General features: G+C 38.5%; 1 protein-coding gene across 1 annotated transcript in view; it reads left to right on the top strand.

Annotated features, from left to right (window-relative positions):
* Positions 1-13,342, top strand: part of KIAA0825 (KIAA0825 ortholog) — a 395,975-nt gene extending 382,633 nt beyond the window's left edge. The window contains exon 20 of the mRNA XM_052644057.1: positions 13,225-13,342. Within this exon, the coding sequence (XP_052500017.1) occupies positions 13,225-13,342 (118 nt within the window). The remainder of the gene's footprint in view (positions 1-13,224) is intronic.
* Positions 13,343-13,659: the final 317 nt, after the last annotated feature.

Below are 13,659 nucleotides of genomic sequence, written 5' to 3'. Positions count from 1 at the left end.
TTCTCCAGGCCAGAATACTGGAGTGGGTAGCCATTCCCTTCTCCAGGGGATTGTCCCAACCCAGGGATCGAACCCAGGTTTCCTACATTGCAGGTGGATTCTCTACCTGCTGAGCCACCAGGGAAGCCCAAATGGTTTTACACTTTCGAAATTCTTAGTCAATTTTAAACAAAATATGAGCCAGATCTTTATTTCAAATCCTTTTCTAAACATGATGGTGCTATTAATTTGAATGAGATTGCAAACAGCCTTTTCAGCTGATAGATCTCACGTTTATAAATAATGCTTTCATTAAGATTGTTATCTTCAGAAGTGATTAGTGCAGTAGTTAGTTACCCTTGTGCCAATCTGTGTTGCCAAAAAAACCTGTGATGCCTGTGTTGGCATCAGCTTTACATGTCTAGGAAAGATGCATTCAATTTTTAGACGTTTTGGAGTTGTGAATATGTAATCATTTTCTCGATGAAAATAAGAATTTTTAAACAATCATTTCTGGAGAAAGAATACTATTGCTTGACACAAATTATGTAACTTTTAACATAGCAATTTTGTTACGTTAAATGGAATAGACGAGTATCTATAGAGCACAGTCCATGAACATTTCAAGGTACATCAAATTGAACTAGGGGAAAAACTTTTTTATTCACTATACATTACTTTTAAAAAATAAGCAATATGGTTCTCACGATATATGGTAGTCTTGACACTTCCAGCAGAGGGCATTTCTTCTATATTAGCGCTGAATGCTGGTCAAAGAGCATGACCTTGGACTTTTATTTAAACTCTAAGAATTTTTAAAAATCCACTGGTAGAAGGAGTCTCTATGAAGAGAAGGGTGATTTACTGGTAACAGAAAAGCTCAGCCTCCATTACTACTGATGGCTATGCTTCTGTTTATGTTTTCCCTAAGCCATTACTATTTAAAATGTTACTGTTAGCATTCTTAGTTGTCCCATTGGTTGGCATATAACTCTCCTACTTAAATATATAGAACAAATCATATTAATTAAAATAAACTGTTGGGCAGTTACGTTGTGTCACAGACTGTCTCTGTAGACTATAAATTCAAATTAAGAGCTTTGTTGCCTGTTCCTGAGCATAGAAAGATTCCTTTTACTGCATCCATAGTAGCAAAAGAAATCAACTACCTTACAAAAGAACATGCATTTGAATTCTTGCAGAAATAGCTAGATAAGATGCATAGTGAGTTATCATAAACATATAATAAATTCTTGGCTAAAGTAAGTACCCAACCTGCTAATTTATGATGGCAAGTGTTGATATTTCATAGTATTGAGTATGGATATTCAGAGATATAACTGCATTTATACATATATATTAAATATGTTTTTCTATATATTCATTAATTCTATTTATATATATTTCTATACATTAAATATATATAGCATTAGGTTCCAGGAATTCTAAGTAGTATGTTAACAAACTGTGATATATTTTCATAAAATAATTACACATTATTTTCTGGATATTTAAGTGTTAAACTGAGGCAAAATAATTTGATGGGACTTGGAATAACTTACTTTAAGCAATGCTTTTGTTTTTTAACTTCCAAAAACAAAGATGTGATTTCCACTTATATAAACACTGAATGTCCTTTACATGTCACAAAAATCTCTATATTAAAAATAAAGTCTCTAAGTTTGAAAAGAAAGCAATATAAATAAATGATGCCCTTAAGCATTTTTGAGATTTTTTGAATGTCAAAACCTTAATGTTTTCCGTTTTCCTATTGAATTCTCCCCAAACAAGCATACCATGATTAGCTTTAGAGGAAATAACTAACTTAAGTTAGAAATAAGTTTGCAAAGCTCTCTCTGCTCTCTTATCAAAGTGAGATTTTTGCCATTCTCTCATTCCCATAATGCTTCTACTGAAAATGGTTTAAAGCCTCATAGCTCCCATGTATGATTTCCATTATCTAACTACTTTGGAGATACAATACAAAGTTCAGAAAAAAAAAAACAAAATTTTAAACTATTCTATTTTGGAGAAGACAAAGCTAAGCAATAAATCAGTTGTCTAAGGTTACATGAAAAGAGTAACAGTTTCTCCATTTCCACTAAATGTATGCTAAAGAGGATGGACTGAAAACTCTATACATTTCTTAAAACCTGGATTTTATTTATTTATTTTACTTTACAATATTGTATTGGTTTTGCCATACACCAACATGAATCCACCATGGGTATACACATGTTCCCCATCCTGAACCCCCCTCCCACCTCCCTCCCCACCAATACAGTATACTAACGCATATATATGGAATTTAGAAAGATGGTAACGATAACCCTGTATGCGAGACAGCAAAAGAGACACAGATGTATAGACCAGTCTTTTGGACTCTATGGGGGAGGGAGAGGGTGGGATGATTTGGGAGAATGGCATTGAAACATGTATAATATCATATATGAAACAAATCGCCAGTCCAGGTTCGATGTAGGATACAGGATGCTTGGGGCTGGTGCACTAGGAAAACCTGGGTTTTAAAACATTAAGCAAAAGTAGTTACAGATTTGTATCATCTGGAGAACATACCAAAAAGTGGGTAGGTCTCATCTGTTAATATTAAGTCTAGTATTATAAAGACCTGTCTCCAAAGTAAGAAATGGCAACCCACTCCAGTGTTCTTGCCTGGAGAATCCCAGGGACGGGGGAGCCTGGTGGGCTGCCATCTCTGGGGTTGCACAGAGTCGGACACAACTGAAGCGACTTAGCAGCAGCAGCAGCAGCAGCAGCAACCAAAGTAAGAAGCTAGCTCTCTAACTCTGCGGTTTATGTGCATAAAAAGAGCTACTAAAAAATGGTGTCATTTACATTCACAGTGATTATATTCAACACTGGCTTTCTGGTTTATAACAGATTTTCCATAACTTTTTCTCAAATTCTGGATGGTATTTTATCTGACCCCTCCCTAAACTTTGTCCTCTGGAATTAAGTGCTATTCAGAATCATGTTTCTACAGAAATGTCTTTAAAAAAGAACTTCAAATTCTATAGCTCTCAATTTTAGCATAGCATTTGATAAATGACCTTACAACTTTTTTGTTTGTTTGTTTTTTATTTTATTTTTTAATATAAATTTATTTATTTTAGTTGGAGGTTAATTACTTTACAATATTGTATTGGTTTTGCCATACATCAACATGAATCCACCACAGGTATAAACATGTTCCCCATCCTGAACCCCCCTCCCTCCTCCCTCCCCATACCATCCCTCTGGGTCATCCCAGTGCACCAGCCCCAAGCATCCAGTATCATGCATCTTACTACTTAAAAAAAAAAAAAAATAGGAAGCATTCTGTCATTAATGCTGCTACATTGCCAGTGAAAGAAAAAGGACATGAATTAATCCCCAAGACTACCTCAGATTATTTCATGGATCAAGGAAGAAATGCCTGAATTATGCCTTTCCCACAAACAATTGCTGAAGATTATTCAGTCAAGCCCATGTCATGAACTCTTGGTGTGAATAAGCTCTCTGAAGAGAAGACCATATCCAGTTCTATTCACCTCTATATAACCTAGCCCAGTGTTTTGGGTTTAGTAGGCACTCAATAAATGTTTGCTGGATGAATGGACAAATTAATTATACATAGTAAAATTGTTCTAAAATGTGGTACATATTGAATAAAGTGTAAACCATGACAAATCTCTTAACAGTATAAGCTATCAGTTCAGTTCAGTCGCCCAGTCTTGTCTGACTCTTTGCGACCCCATGGACTGCAGCACACCAAGCTTCCCTGTCCATCACCAACTCCCAGAGTTTATTCAAACTCATGTCCATTCAGTTGGTGATGCCATCCAACCATCTCATCCTCTGTCGTCCCCTTCTCCTCCTGCCCTCAATCTTTCCCAGCATCAGGGTCTTTTCAAATGAGTCAGTTCTTCACATCAGGTGGCCAAAGTATTGGAGTTTCAGCTTCAGCATCAGTGTTTCCAATGAATATAAGCTATACGTGTACTTAAAGTCCAACATAGCAGGTAACTTAAAAGGTCCTCTAATTTCAGTCTTCTAACAGTTTTGTGTTTTACATTAGTCAAACACACTAGATTGGCACCAAGTAAACATGATTTACTCTGTCTTGTTTCCATTGTACTAACATCTCATTCTTAAAAAGAATGTAGAGATGATAAGTAAATGAATGAATTTGCAAGAAGTTGTCTTTTGGTATGATCACTGAATTTAAGAATCCACTAGTGATGTAGAAACTAAGGATGAAGGTACAAATTTTAAGGCTCTTAGAGTCCTCATTTTTTTATTCATACAAATAATTTAACAATACACATTGGAGATACCAACTACCATCACTTGTGACACTAGTGGTTAAAGATTATTTACCTAAGAATACATAGCAACACCTAAGCTTCTAACACATAGGAATCAAGAGATATTTTGTGAGCTCATGGGAACTAGATGGGGAAACAGTGGAAATAGTGTCAGACTTTATTTTTTGGGGCTCCAGAATCACTGCAGATGGTGACTTCAGCCATGAAATTAAAAGACGCTTACTCCTTGGAAGAAAAGTTATGACCAACCTAGATAGCATATTCAAAAGCAGAGACATTACTTTGCCAGCAAAGGTCCATCTAGTCAAGGCTCTGGTTTTTCCAGTGGTCATGTATGGATGCGAGAGTTGGACTGTGAAGAAAGCTGAGCGCTGAAGAATTGATGCTTTCGAACTGTGGTGTTGGAGAAGACTCTTGAGAGTCCCTTGGACTGCAAGGAGATCCAGCCAGTCCGTTCTGAAGGAGATCAGCCCTGGGTGTTCTTTGGAAGGAATGATGCTAAAGCTGAAACTCCAGTACTTTGGCCACCTCATGCGAAGAGTTGACTCATTGGAAAAGACTCTGATGCTGGGAGGGATTGGGGGCAGGAGGAAAATGGGACAACAAAGGATAAGATGGCTGGATGGCATCACTGACTCGGTGGACGTGAGTCTGGGTGAACTCCTGGAAATGGTGATGGACAGGGAGGCCTGGCGTGCTGCGATTCATGGGGTCACAAAGAGTCGGACACGACTGAGTGACTGAACTGAACTGAACTGAAAGTGTACAGAGCACTGTGCTGTTTGCTATCTGAAATACCCTCTTTGAAGAAAAATTTAGAGTAAAAATTATAATTAAAAGTCTTCCTCAAGGAACTGCCAATATAGATGAAACCATAGCACATGTGGGAAAAAATGCAATCATCAAATAACTGCTAAAGAACATTAACAGAGAAGTAACAAAGCAATATATCATTAATTTACCAAAATAGTGCTGATGTTAGGTATGATAGGACTCAAACGAAGACAAGCCAGTCACATCAGGGTTAGGTAGTTGGGAAAGAGTTTATGAAAGAAGTGGGATATGGATTAAGTGTGAAGAATCTGCAGGATTGGGATATATGAAAAGGCATTTCAAGTGAATGGTGCAGCGAAGTAAATAACGCAAACGTGGGAAAACATTGGTCTGAAGGTAATAAGGAAAATCATCTCCCAGAGGAGAGATGACGGCACCTATTTCTTACTTAGTGGATTCTTGGTTGATGACGGCACCTATTTCTTACTTAGTGGATTCTTGGTTTATTTTTAAAGGATAGAACTCAGGAACAGCCAGATGGAAGAGACACCTAGGGTAAAGCATGGAGAAAAAAAGTAGAGACCTCATGACCTGTTTCCCAGCAGGCTGCTCTCCCCAGATCCCCATGTGTTTACCAGCTTGGAAACGCTGAACCTCTCCTTATGGGTTTTTATGGAGGCTCCATTACACAGGCATAATTGGCTAAATCATTGGTCACCTGTGATGGGATTTCACCTCCAGCTCCTCCTCTCTCCCCAGAGGTGGGGATTACAAATTCCAGCTCTCTAATCATGTGGTTCATTCCACTGGTCACCAGTCTCCAACCCTATGGGTTTCTGTTAACATAACAAAAGACACCTTTATAGCTCTCCTCACAGTAAATTCCAAGGGTTTTAGGAGCTCTGTGCCAGAAACTGGTAAGAAGACTAAAAATATATTTCTTATCATAAATCATGCTATCACAGCACCTGGACTGTGGACTGATTGCAGAGGGATGAATGTGAGAATGATTGCAGAGTAAGATGTCCCTTAACTGGCAACTGACAGTGCAGACAAGATTGGAAGCAGAGGTGTAAATTACTTTGTGAACTTCAGACCCTGTGTTATTGAGTGTGGGGGCTAAAGGTCAATTTGGATAAGTTATATATATGCGTGTGTGTGCGTGTATATATATATATATGAAAAAATACATGAATGATTAATATAATTGGAATGGGAATGAAAATAACCATCAAGAAGTTGAATTTAGAGAGTTTAGGACAAAAATGAATTTTAAAGACACTGAATGACTGTTTGGGAGACACATGAATTACAGATGTGGAGACAGCACCTGAATATGTGGGAGTAGCTATGGGGTTTTCTGAGAGAGAAGAGAAAATAGTCTAGGACTGAATCCTGAAGTAAACCCACATTTCCAGGACAGCAGGAAAGGAGAGAGCAGAGAGCTAATTTTCCCCTCTGGTCTGCGCCGCCCTCTGAAGCCAGTCTGCACTATGCCGTACAGAGGAGAAGGACCTAAAGGGTTGTTTGAGGGGAATAAAGTCCAACATGACTTCACTTTTCATCCCTCAGATACCAGCTGGTAGGACAATTTGAAATCATTCATTTGACCAGATGGTTAATGTTGTTTAACAGTACAATTAGCTAATAAATAATTGTAAAGTACTTTGTAAATATAAAGTACTATATAATGTTTAATAATAACATTAAATCAGGCGGCTTATTTCACTCATTTTTATATCCAAGTGTTTTATTGGTGTTTCAGGAGAAATGCCAATAATATGATCGAATGCCATCGTTATAGACTGTACTTGAAAAATGCAACAAAGGGATTATAGGGAAACAAAAGCAGCCTTGGCCATGCTAGACTGAACAGAGTGAACGGGCAAGAAATGTCTCCTTCACCAAAGACAAGAGGCAACAACAACATGATCACAGAAATGTGTAACTGAACACTGAGTAACAAACCACTGTGATATGTAACAACTTCATCCTACCCACATATTTATTAAAAAGGGAATTTATCAGATAGAATGACGTGAAGGCACAGGGCTGGAGAAGGAACATCAACACAGGAGCTCTGGGGAAGCCACTGCATACAAGCAGTCTCATAAAATAATACCAACATGTTTTGATTCATAACTCACCTACTACTTACAATAATGCCTTAAGGTGTATACCATTCAGTTCAGTTCAGTCGCTCAGTCGTGTCTGACTCTTTGCGACCCCATGAATCACAGCACGCCAGGCCTCCCTGTCCATCACCAACTCCCAGAGTTCACTCAAACTCACGTCCATCGAGTCAGTGATGCCATCCAGCCATCTCATCCTCGGTCGTCCCCTTTTCCTCCTGCTCCCAATCCCTCCCAGCATCAGAGTCTTTTCCAATGAGTCAATACTTTGCATGAGGTGGCCAAAGTACTGGAGTTTCAGCTTTAGCATCATTCCTTCCAAAGAACACCCAGGGCTGATCTCCTTCAAATGGACTGGTTGGATCTCCTTGCAGTCCAAGGGACTCTCAGGAGTCTTCTCCATCACCACGGTTCAAAAGCATCAATTCTTCGGTGCTCAGCTTTCTTCACAGTCCAACTCTCGCATCCATACATGACCACTGGAAAAACCATAGTCTTGACTAGATAGACCTTTGTTGGCAAAGTAATGTCTCTGCTTTTGAATATGCTATCAGGTTGGTCATAACTTTTCTTCCAAGGAGTAAGCGTCTTTTAATTTCATGGCTGCATTAATATTCCCTATTTTGCAAAATGAGGCAACAGAGATGTTAAGAAACTTGCCCAATATCACACAGCCAGTAACAGGCAGGATGTGGATTCAAACCTAGACAGTATGGCTATTCTGGGAAGAATCTGGGAAATAAAACCTAGTGGGTCAGATGCAGCACTAGCCTCTTCCTGCTTTTTCCTGCCTCAAAACAAGGACATGATGCTGGAGCTACAGCAGCCATCTAGGAGCCATGAGGTGAAGGGCAAGAAAACACAGAGGCATCAGCCCTGCTGCTGTCAAGCGACTTAACCTATGTCAGTGGTCACCTGCCTCTGGATTTCCCATTATACAAGAAAAATAAACACCTGTTTGTTTAAACCACCAGTCAGGGTTTTTGCTCTTTGCAACTTTAACCCATATGGCAAATAATAATGATACTACTAACAGTGAACATTTATTGAGTGTTTGCTATGAACTGTTTACTATTTTGTATGTTTTTTTGTGTACTTAGTCATTTCATTCTGATGGCAACGCTATGAAGCAGGCACTGTAATTATTCCCATTTTCCTGCTCAGGAAACTGAAGCACACTTTATCCGGCTTGCCTGTGGTCACACAGCTTATAAGGGATTCAAATTCAGCACCTGGCTTCAAAACCTCTATTCTTCAACAAATAGTACTCTAAGCAGTGAAGCATTATAAACAGCGTTTCAGTTACAGTCACAAATTAAGTAAGGATCCTACAACATTGTTTTGGAGACTCTAGAGCACATGTTTCTCAACAAGCATGCTATTGACATTTCAGGAAGACAACTCTTTATGGTTTAGGTTTGTTTTATATTAAAGATGTCTACAGTCTCTGTTCCCTGGTTCCCAGAGTCACTCCCTGGACAGTGTCAACCAAAAGTCTCTCCACATTTCCTCATAGGGAGATAGTATCGCCCCGGTTAGGACCACCATTCTAGAACTTTATTCGGCAATGTTCTCTGTAATAGTCCAAATAGTAGATCATTTAAGCTTAGTAGAACGTTGGTCTCAGTCAGTCTCACTCACAATCACTAAACTCCAACATTGTGGAATGAAATAAGTCATAGACAACACACACGCAAATGAGCACAGCTGTGTTCCTCTCAAACTATTTTGTCCGCATTTTACAGATGAGAACCCTGGGGCACAGAAGCAGGTAAGAAACTCGCCGAGGGGATTCAACTATAGTACATATAGTTGTACTATGTACATATAGTACATATGTGTACATATATAGCACATATATATCCATATGAATGATATGGATTCAACCCAAAGGCAGAGTGATTCCAGAGCATGTGCTTTTAATCAGGGTACTTCTGAGTTCGCAGAATTTAGATCTTTTTTTTTTTACTAGCACAAGGCATAGTAAATGCTTCAGAAAACTTCTCCCACTCCAGATTCTGGCCCTCCTCCTCTGCCTGTTGGTTGCTCTTTCCTGTAGTAAGCACCACGCCCACCCCTGACTTGCTTCTGGACAGTCAGGACTCCACTTCCAAGGACATACTTTGTGCTTAACCATTCCTCAGCTTGGTACTCCTGCTTGGCTCTGACATACAGCTATCCACAGAGGACCCCAAATAAAAGATTTTACCAAACTGATCACTGGAACAATTACTCACTGATCTGTGACTGTTTTTATTTTACACCTCTCAAGGTCTTATTTAAGAGATCCCAAGTCTGCCGTGGCTCATCGAGATGAGCAGAATTAGAAAGCTCTTGGCCTATGGTCTGGTACATGTAAGAGCCTTTGTATTAACTACCAGTCACATAACATACAGAGGAGCATCCAGATAGCTCTGGCCTAGATTTCAATATTTGTGTAAATCCAGTTAGACCCACCAAAACTGAGAACCCACAAGTCAGTTCGAGTAGTACTAGTGAGCAAGGTTGTGACTGTTAGTTCTGTTCAGAGTATTTCAGCCCAGGTTTTAGGTTCCCTGTTGTGTTTGGATGAAAAAGGACCCCCTAATCAAACAGAGTCAAGTTCCCACATCTACTCAACTAACCAAGGAGCCTTATGGATGAGGCACATTCCAGAAGATGGTTAAGATTATGGTACAGATCAGTGAGGTCTCATGGGATTTCGCTGCTCATAAGTGTCTAAGATTGCAGTTCTTTTTCCAAGGTACGCAGGTGGGGAATTTACCAAAAGTGAAGGAGAGCAGTCTACCAAAGATGGGAAAAATGGAAACATTATCACTTCATAATGCTTTTTAAAAAGAACTAAACTACACTGGTTCCAACTTGTTTTTTTGTTTTTGTTTTTTTTTTTTCTGTACAGACAGGCTTTCATTACAAATTTTAAATATAATAAAGGAAACTAGGGAACAAACTATGCTGTGTGCTCAGTCATGTCCGACTGTGCGACCCATGGACTGTAGCCCACCAGGCTTCTCTGTCCCTGGGATTTCCTAGGCAAGAGTACTGGAGTGGATTGCCATTCCCTTCTCAAGACCGTCCCAATCCAGAAATCCTACCCATGTCTCCTGAGCCTCCTGCACTGTCAGACAGATTCTTTACCAATGAGACACCAGGGGAACAAATTTCCTAGTTAATTATGTTTAATAAATTGATAGATTATTTTTTCTTCCAATAGTTTTTTTGACAGAACTGACTTGTTTTTGCACTGCATTAACAAAGCCTAAAACTAAGAATTATATATAAATTCTTAAGAACATATAAATGTGAAATATAATAATGCTCATGAAAAATAAACATAGATTCGAGGCCCTATTATTTTTATTTGATATAAATAAAATTATTAGGGGAAAATATAGTTCTAATAGTATTTTCGTCCTATCTTGGTCATATTAATAATTTCTTATTTTCTTATGAGTCAGTTTTTTTCTTCAAAGCAAATATAAGAAGGTTGTGGTAGGTAAATAACTCTGCCTAATATTGTTAATTGCTAACAGCTCAATTATGCTGTGATGTACCTATAATTGTCAATAAGCTTCAGAAATCCTTATCTTGGAGTGTATTATGTATACAATTCATTTAAATTACATTAGTTATACAAATTTTTTAATGAAGCAGAGAGATTATACTTTCAGTTTTCACAACTAGAGATAATGATCAAAATATTTATGTTCACATTACATATTTTGTTTTGTTGACATTCATGATTCACTTACTCAGTACAATATTAGCACGTTACATGGGGGGAGAAAAGACAAATCTAATTTTTTATGTTTGGATTTTTTGAATATCTATACTATATATCCGGAGAGGGCAATGGCACCCCAATCCAGTACTCTTGCCTGGAAAATCCCATGGTCAGAGGAGCCTGGTAGGCTGCAGTCCCTGAGGTCGCTAAGAGTAGGACATGACTGAGCGACTTCACTTTCAGTTTTCAGTTTCATGCATTGGAGAAGGAAATGGCAACCCACTCCAGTGTTCTTGCCTGGAGAATCTCAGGGACAGAGGAGCCTGGTAGGAGGCCGTCTATGGGGTCGCACAGAGTCGGACATGACTGAAGCGAATTAGCAGCAGCAGCAGCATACTATATATCTATATAGGAATTTTAGAAACTTCTTTTTTAAAATGTCTAGCCCAATTCCAGTAACATTATTCAGGGAACAAAGTATTCAAACTATTTTTAATCTTAATTAATGATACTTGTAGAATGGTTTTTAAAACATGGTAAATGTTGCATTTACAAGCCCAGACTCCAGAACGTGAATCCCTGATTTCAATCCAAAGATACTTGGTCAAGTGACATTAATATTCTATGCCTGTTTTCTCGTCTATAGAATGGGGATAGCAACATTTTGTCGTAAGGATTTAAAGATTGATACATTAGTGCTATGTCAGTAATTTCTGTTAATATTTTCCTGCTTGGAAGGAGTTCAACTCAATGTGCAAATTAATGATGCCCAAGTTCATGTATATAAAATGGGTAATGACAGTTTTTAATCTTCAAAATTGCATGAAAGCTGTATATGGTATACTTATACCTTAAAGGATACTCAAAGTATAATTTAGCACCTTATATGCTAAATTTAAAATCTCAAAGTAGTGAGCTCAGGAGTACTGCCCCTTGTCGTATGACTTGTGGTGGTGAAAAATCTCTTATCTTTCAAGCTGCTATTAAAACCTATATGATCCATGACCTCACTCTGACCATATGGGAACAGATGGAGAAACTAAGATGGTATGGGGTCCAGGCAAGGTTGGGGCTAGGAGATGAGGAGGGTTCCAGACAGAGGATAAAGAAGCAAAGTACAGGAAACCCAAGTACATATATATATCACATCCTAGGACTGGCCAGGCATAGTGAGCCTAACACTCCAACAAGGAAACCTGTGTGCAAGCAGGTTTCTGTGGAAAATGCAATGCCTCTGCTTTCTTTTCACTACTCAAACAAGATCAGAACAATCTCACCCCGAGCTTTTATCCTTTCCTCTTGTATGACAGGCTGTTTATTATCCAAGAATTCCGACGAGAATAAAATAGAGGGCTTCTGGAAGACATTCAGTGAACAGCTTCTTGTCTGTTAGAATCCTATCCGTTTAAAACCCTTCTAGCAGAGGGTCTTTTAGGATGTATCAGCATTGGTTTTAGAATCCTTCTGTGACAGCACATCATGGTTGATGTGCTGGTAGAAACAGGAGTGAGGAAAAGAGAAAGGAAATACACGCAGATGAGTCCTTGTTGTATGCTGGGTTAAGTACGCCGTGGCCAATCCTGAACAGTGGCACACATAAGAGAAATGATTAACTGCACTTGGGTTACTGTGATATGTACTTTGCAGGATTATATACGTATATAGTTCCATATTCTAACATTTTGCTCTGTATCTCACAATCACCCAGAATTAGAAAGTCTTTATAGTCTTTTTTTTTTTAAGCAAATGCTCTGTGGAAACTTGCTAACAATTTTGTGCTTTCTTGGGTGATTTAAATTGATTATTTCAAATCTGATCTTATTTCTAGGAAAAGATGGACCTGCCTTTAAGGTATATCCAGTGCAGTGTGGTCTTCGTCTTGTGGCTAAAGCCTTCCTGGTGAACTTCTCTGCAACTTAAGGCCACTGATATATTGATCAGTGAGGGAAAAAATACTGTGAAAAATATTCTCTTATTAATTGCAAATCTAATTCTAGATTGTATTTATATGCACGCATATCCTGGGAAGCCATACAGTTTTTAAATCTAGAAATATAGAAAACTCGCTTAGAACTATACTTAGAAACTCCCCTGGAGTGGCGCTGGTTGGACTACTTCGCTGCTCTGCCGAAGCAGTGCTCACGAACTGTAAGAGACAGTGAGTAAAAGAATAAAGAAAGAGAAGCAGTCAATAAAGCAGTGACTGCACATGCTCAGGCCCTGAATAACTGAGTGTTGACTGGAGTCTGGAAGTTACAAAAATGCTAAGATGTGATTTTTCTTTTAGGTGGGAAATGAGGAAGGATGAAAAACTAGCAGAGGAAGAAAAAGCAATGCTGGAACATCTAAAGCTTATATGCACCGTCCAGGACTCTTCTGCCTCAGATAACACAGAGGAACAGTAATCTGCAGAAAACAGCAACAGCTTTATTTTAGGAAGTGATCATATGTAATGGAGTAGGCTTTCTACTCTAGTCAGAATGAACCTCTGAAGTGCTGTGAAGCATGAAACCCATGAGTAATCGCTCAACTGAAAAGGAGAACAGCACATAAAGAATAAAATGCTATATATTTTTCAGTTTAAAAATAATTTCAAATGTTTTTTCCTTTCCTCAGTCTTTCTCTTAATATGATATAACTGCTGCCATCTCGTGTTCCCTTTGAATTACTTTTTTTTTTTCCCCTTCAGTTTTCAAGTATCTATGACAACAGGCAAACTGTT

The sequence above is a fragment of the Budorcas taxicolor genome, chromosome 7, assembly GCF_023091745.1.
Source record: "Budorcas taxicolor isolate Tak-1 chromosome 7, Takin1.1, whole genome shotgun sequence".
Lineage (NCBI taxonomy): Eukaryota > Metazoa > Chordata > Mammalia > Artiodactyla > Bovidae > Budorcas > Budorcas taxicolor.
The sequence above is the reverse complement of the archived record's forward strand: the minus strand, read 5'-3'. Positions and strand labels throughout refer to the sequence as shown.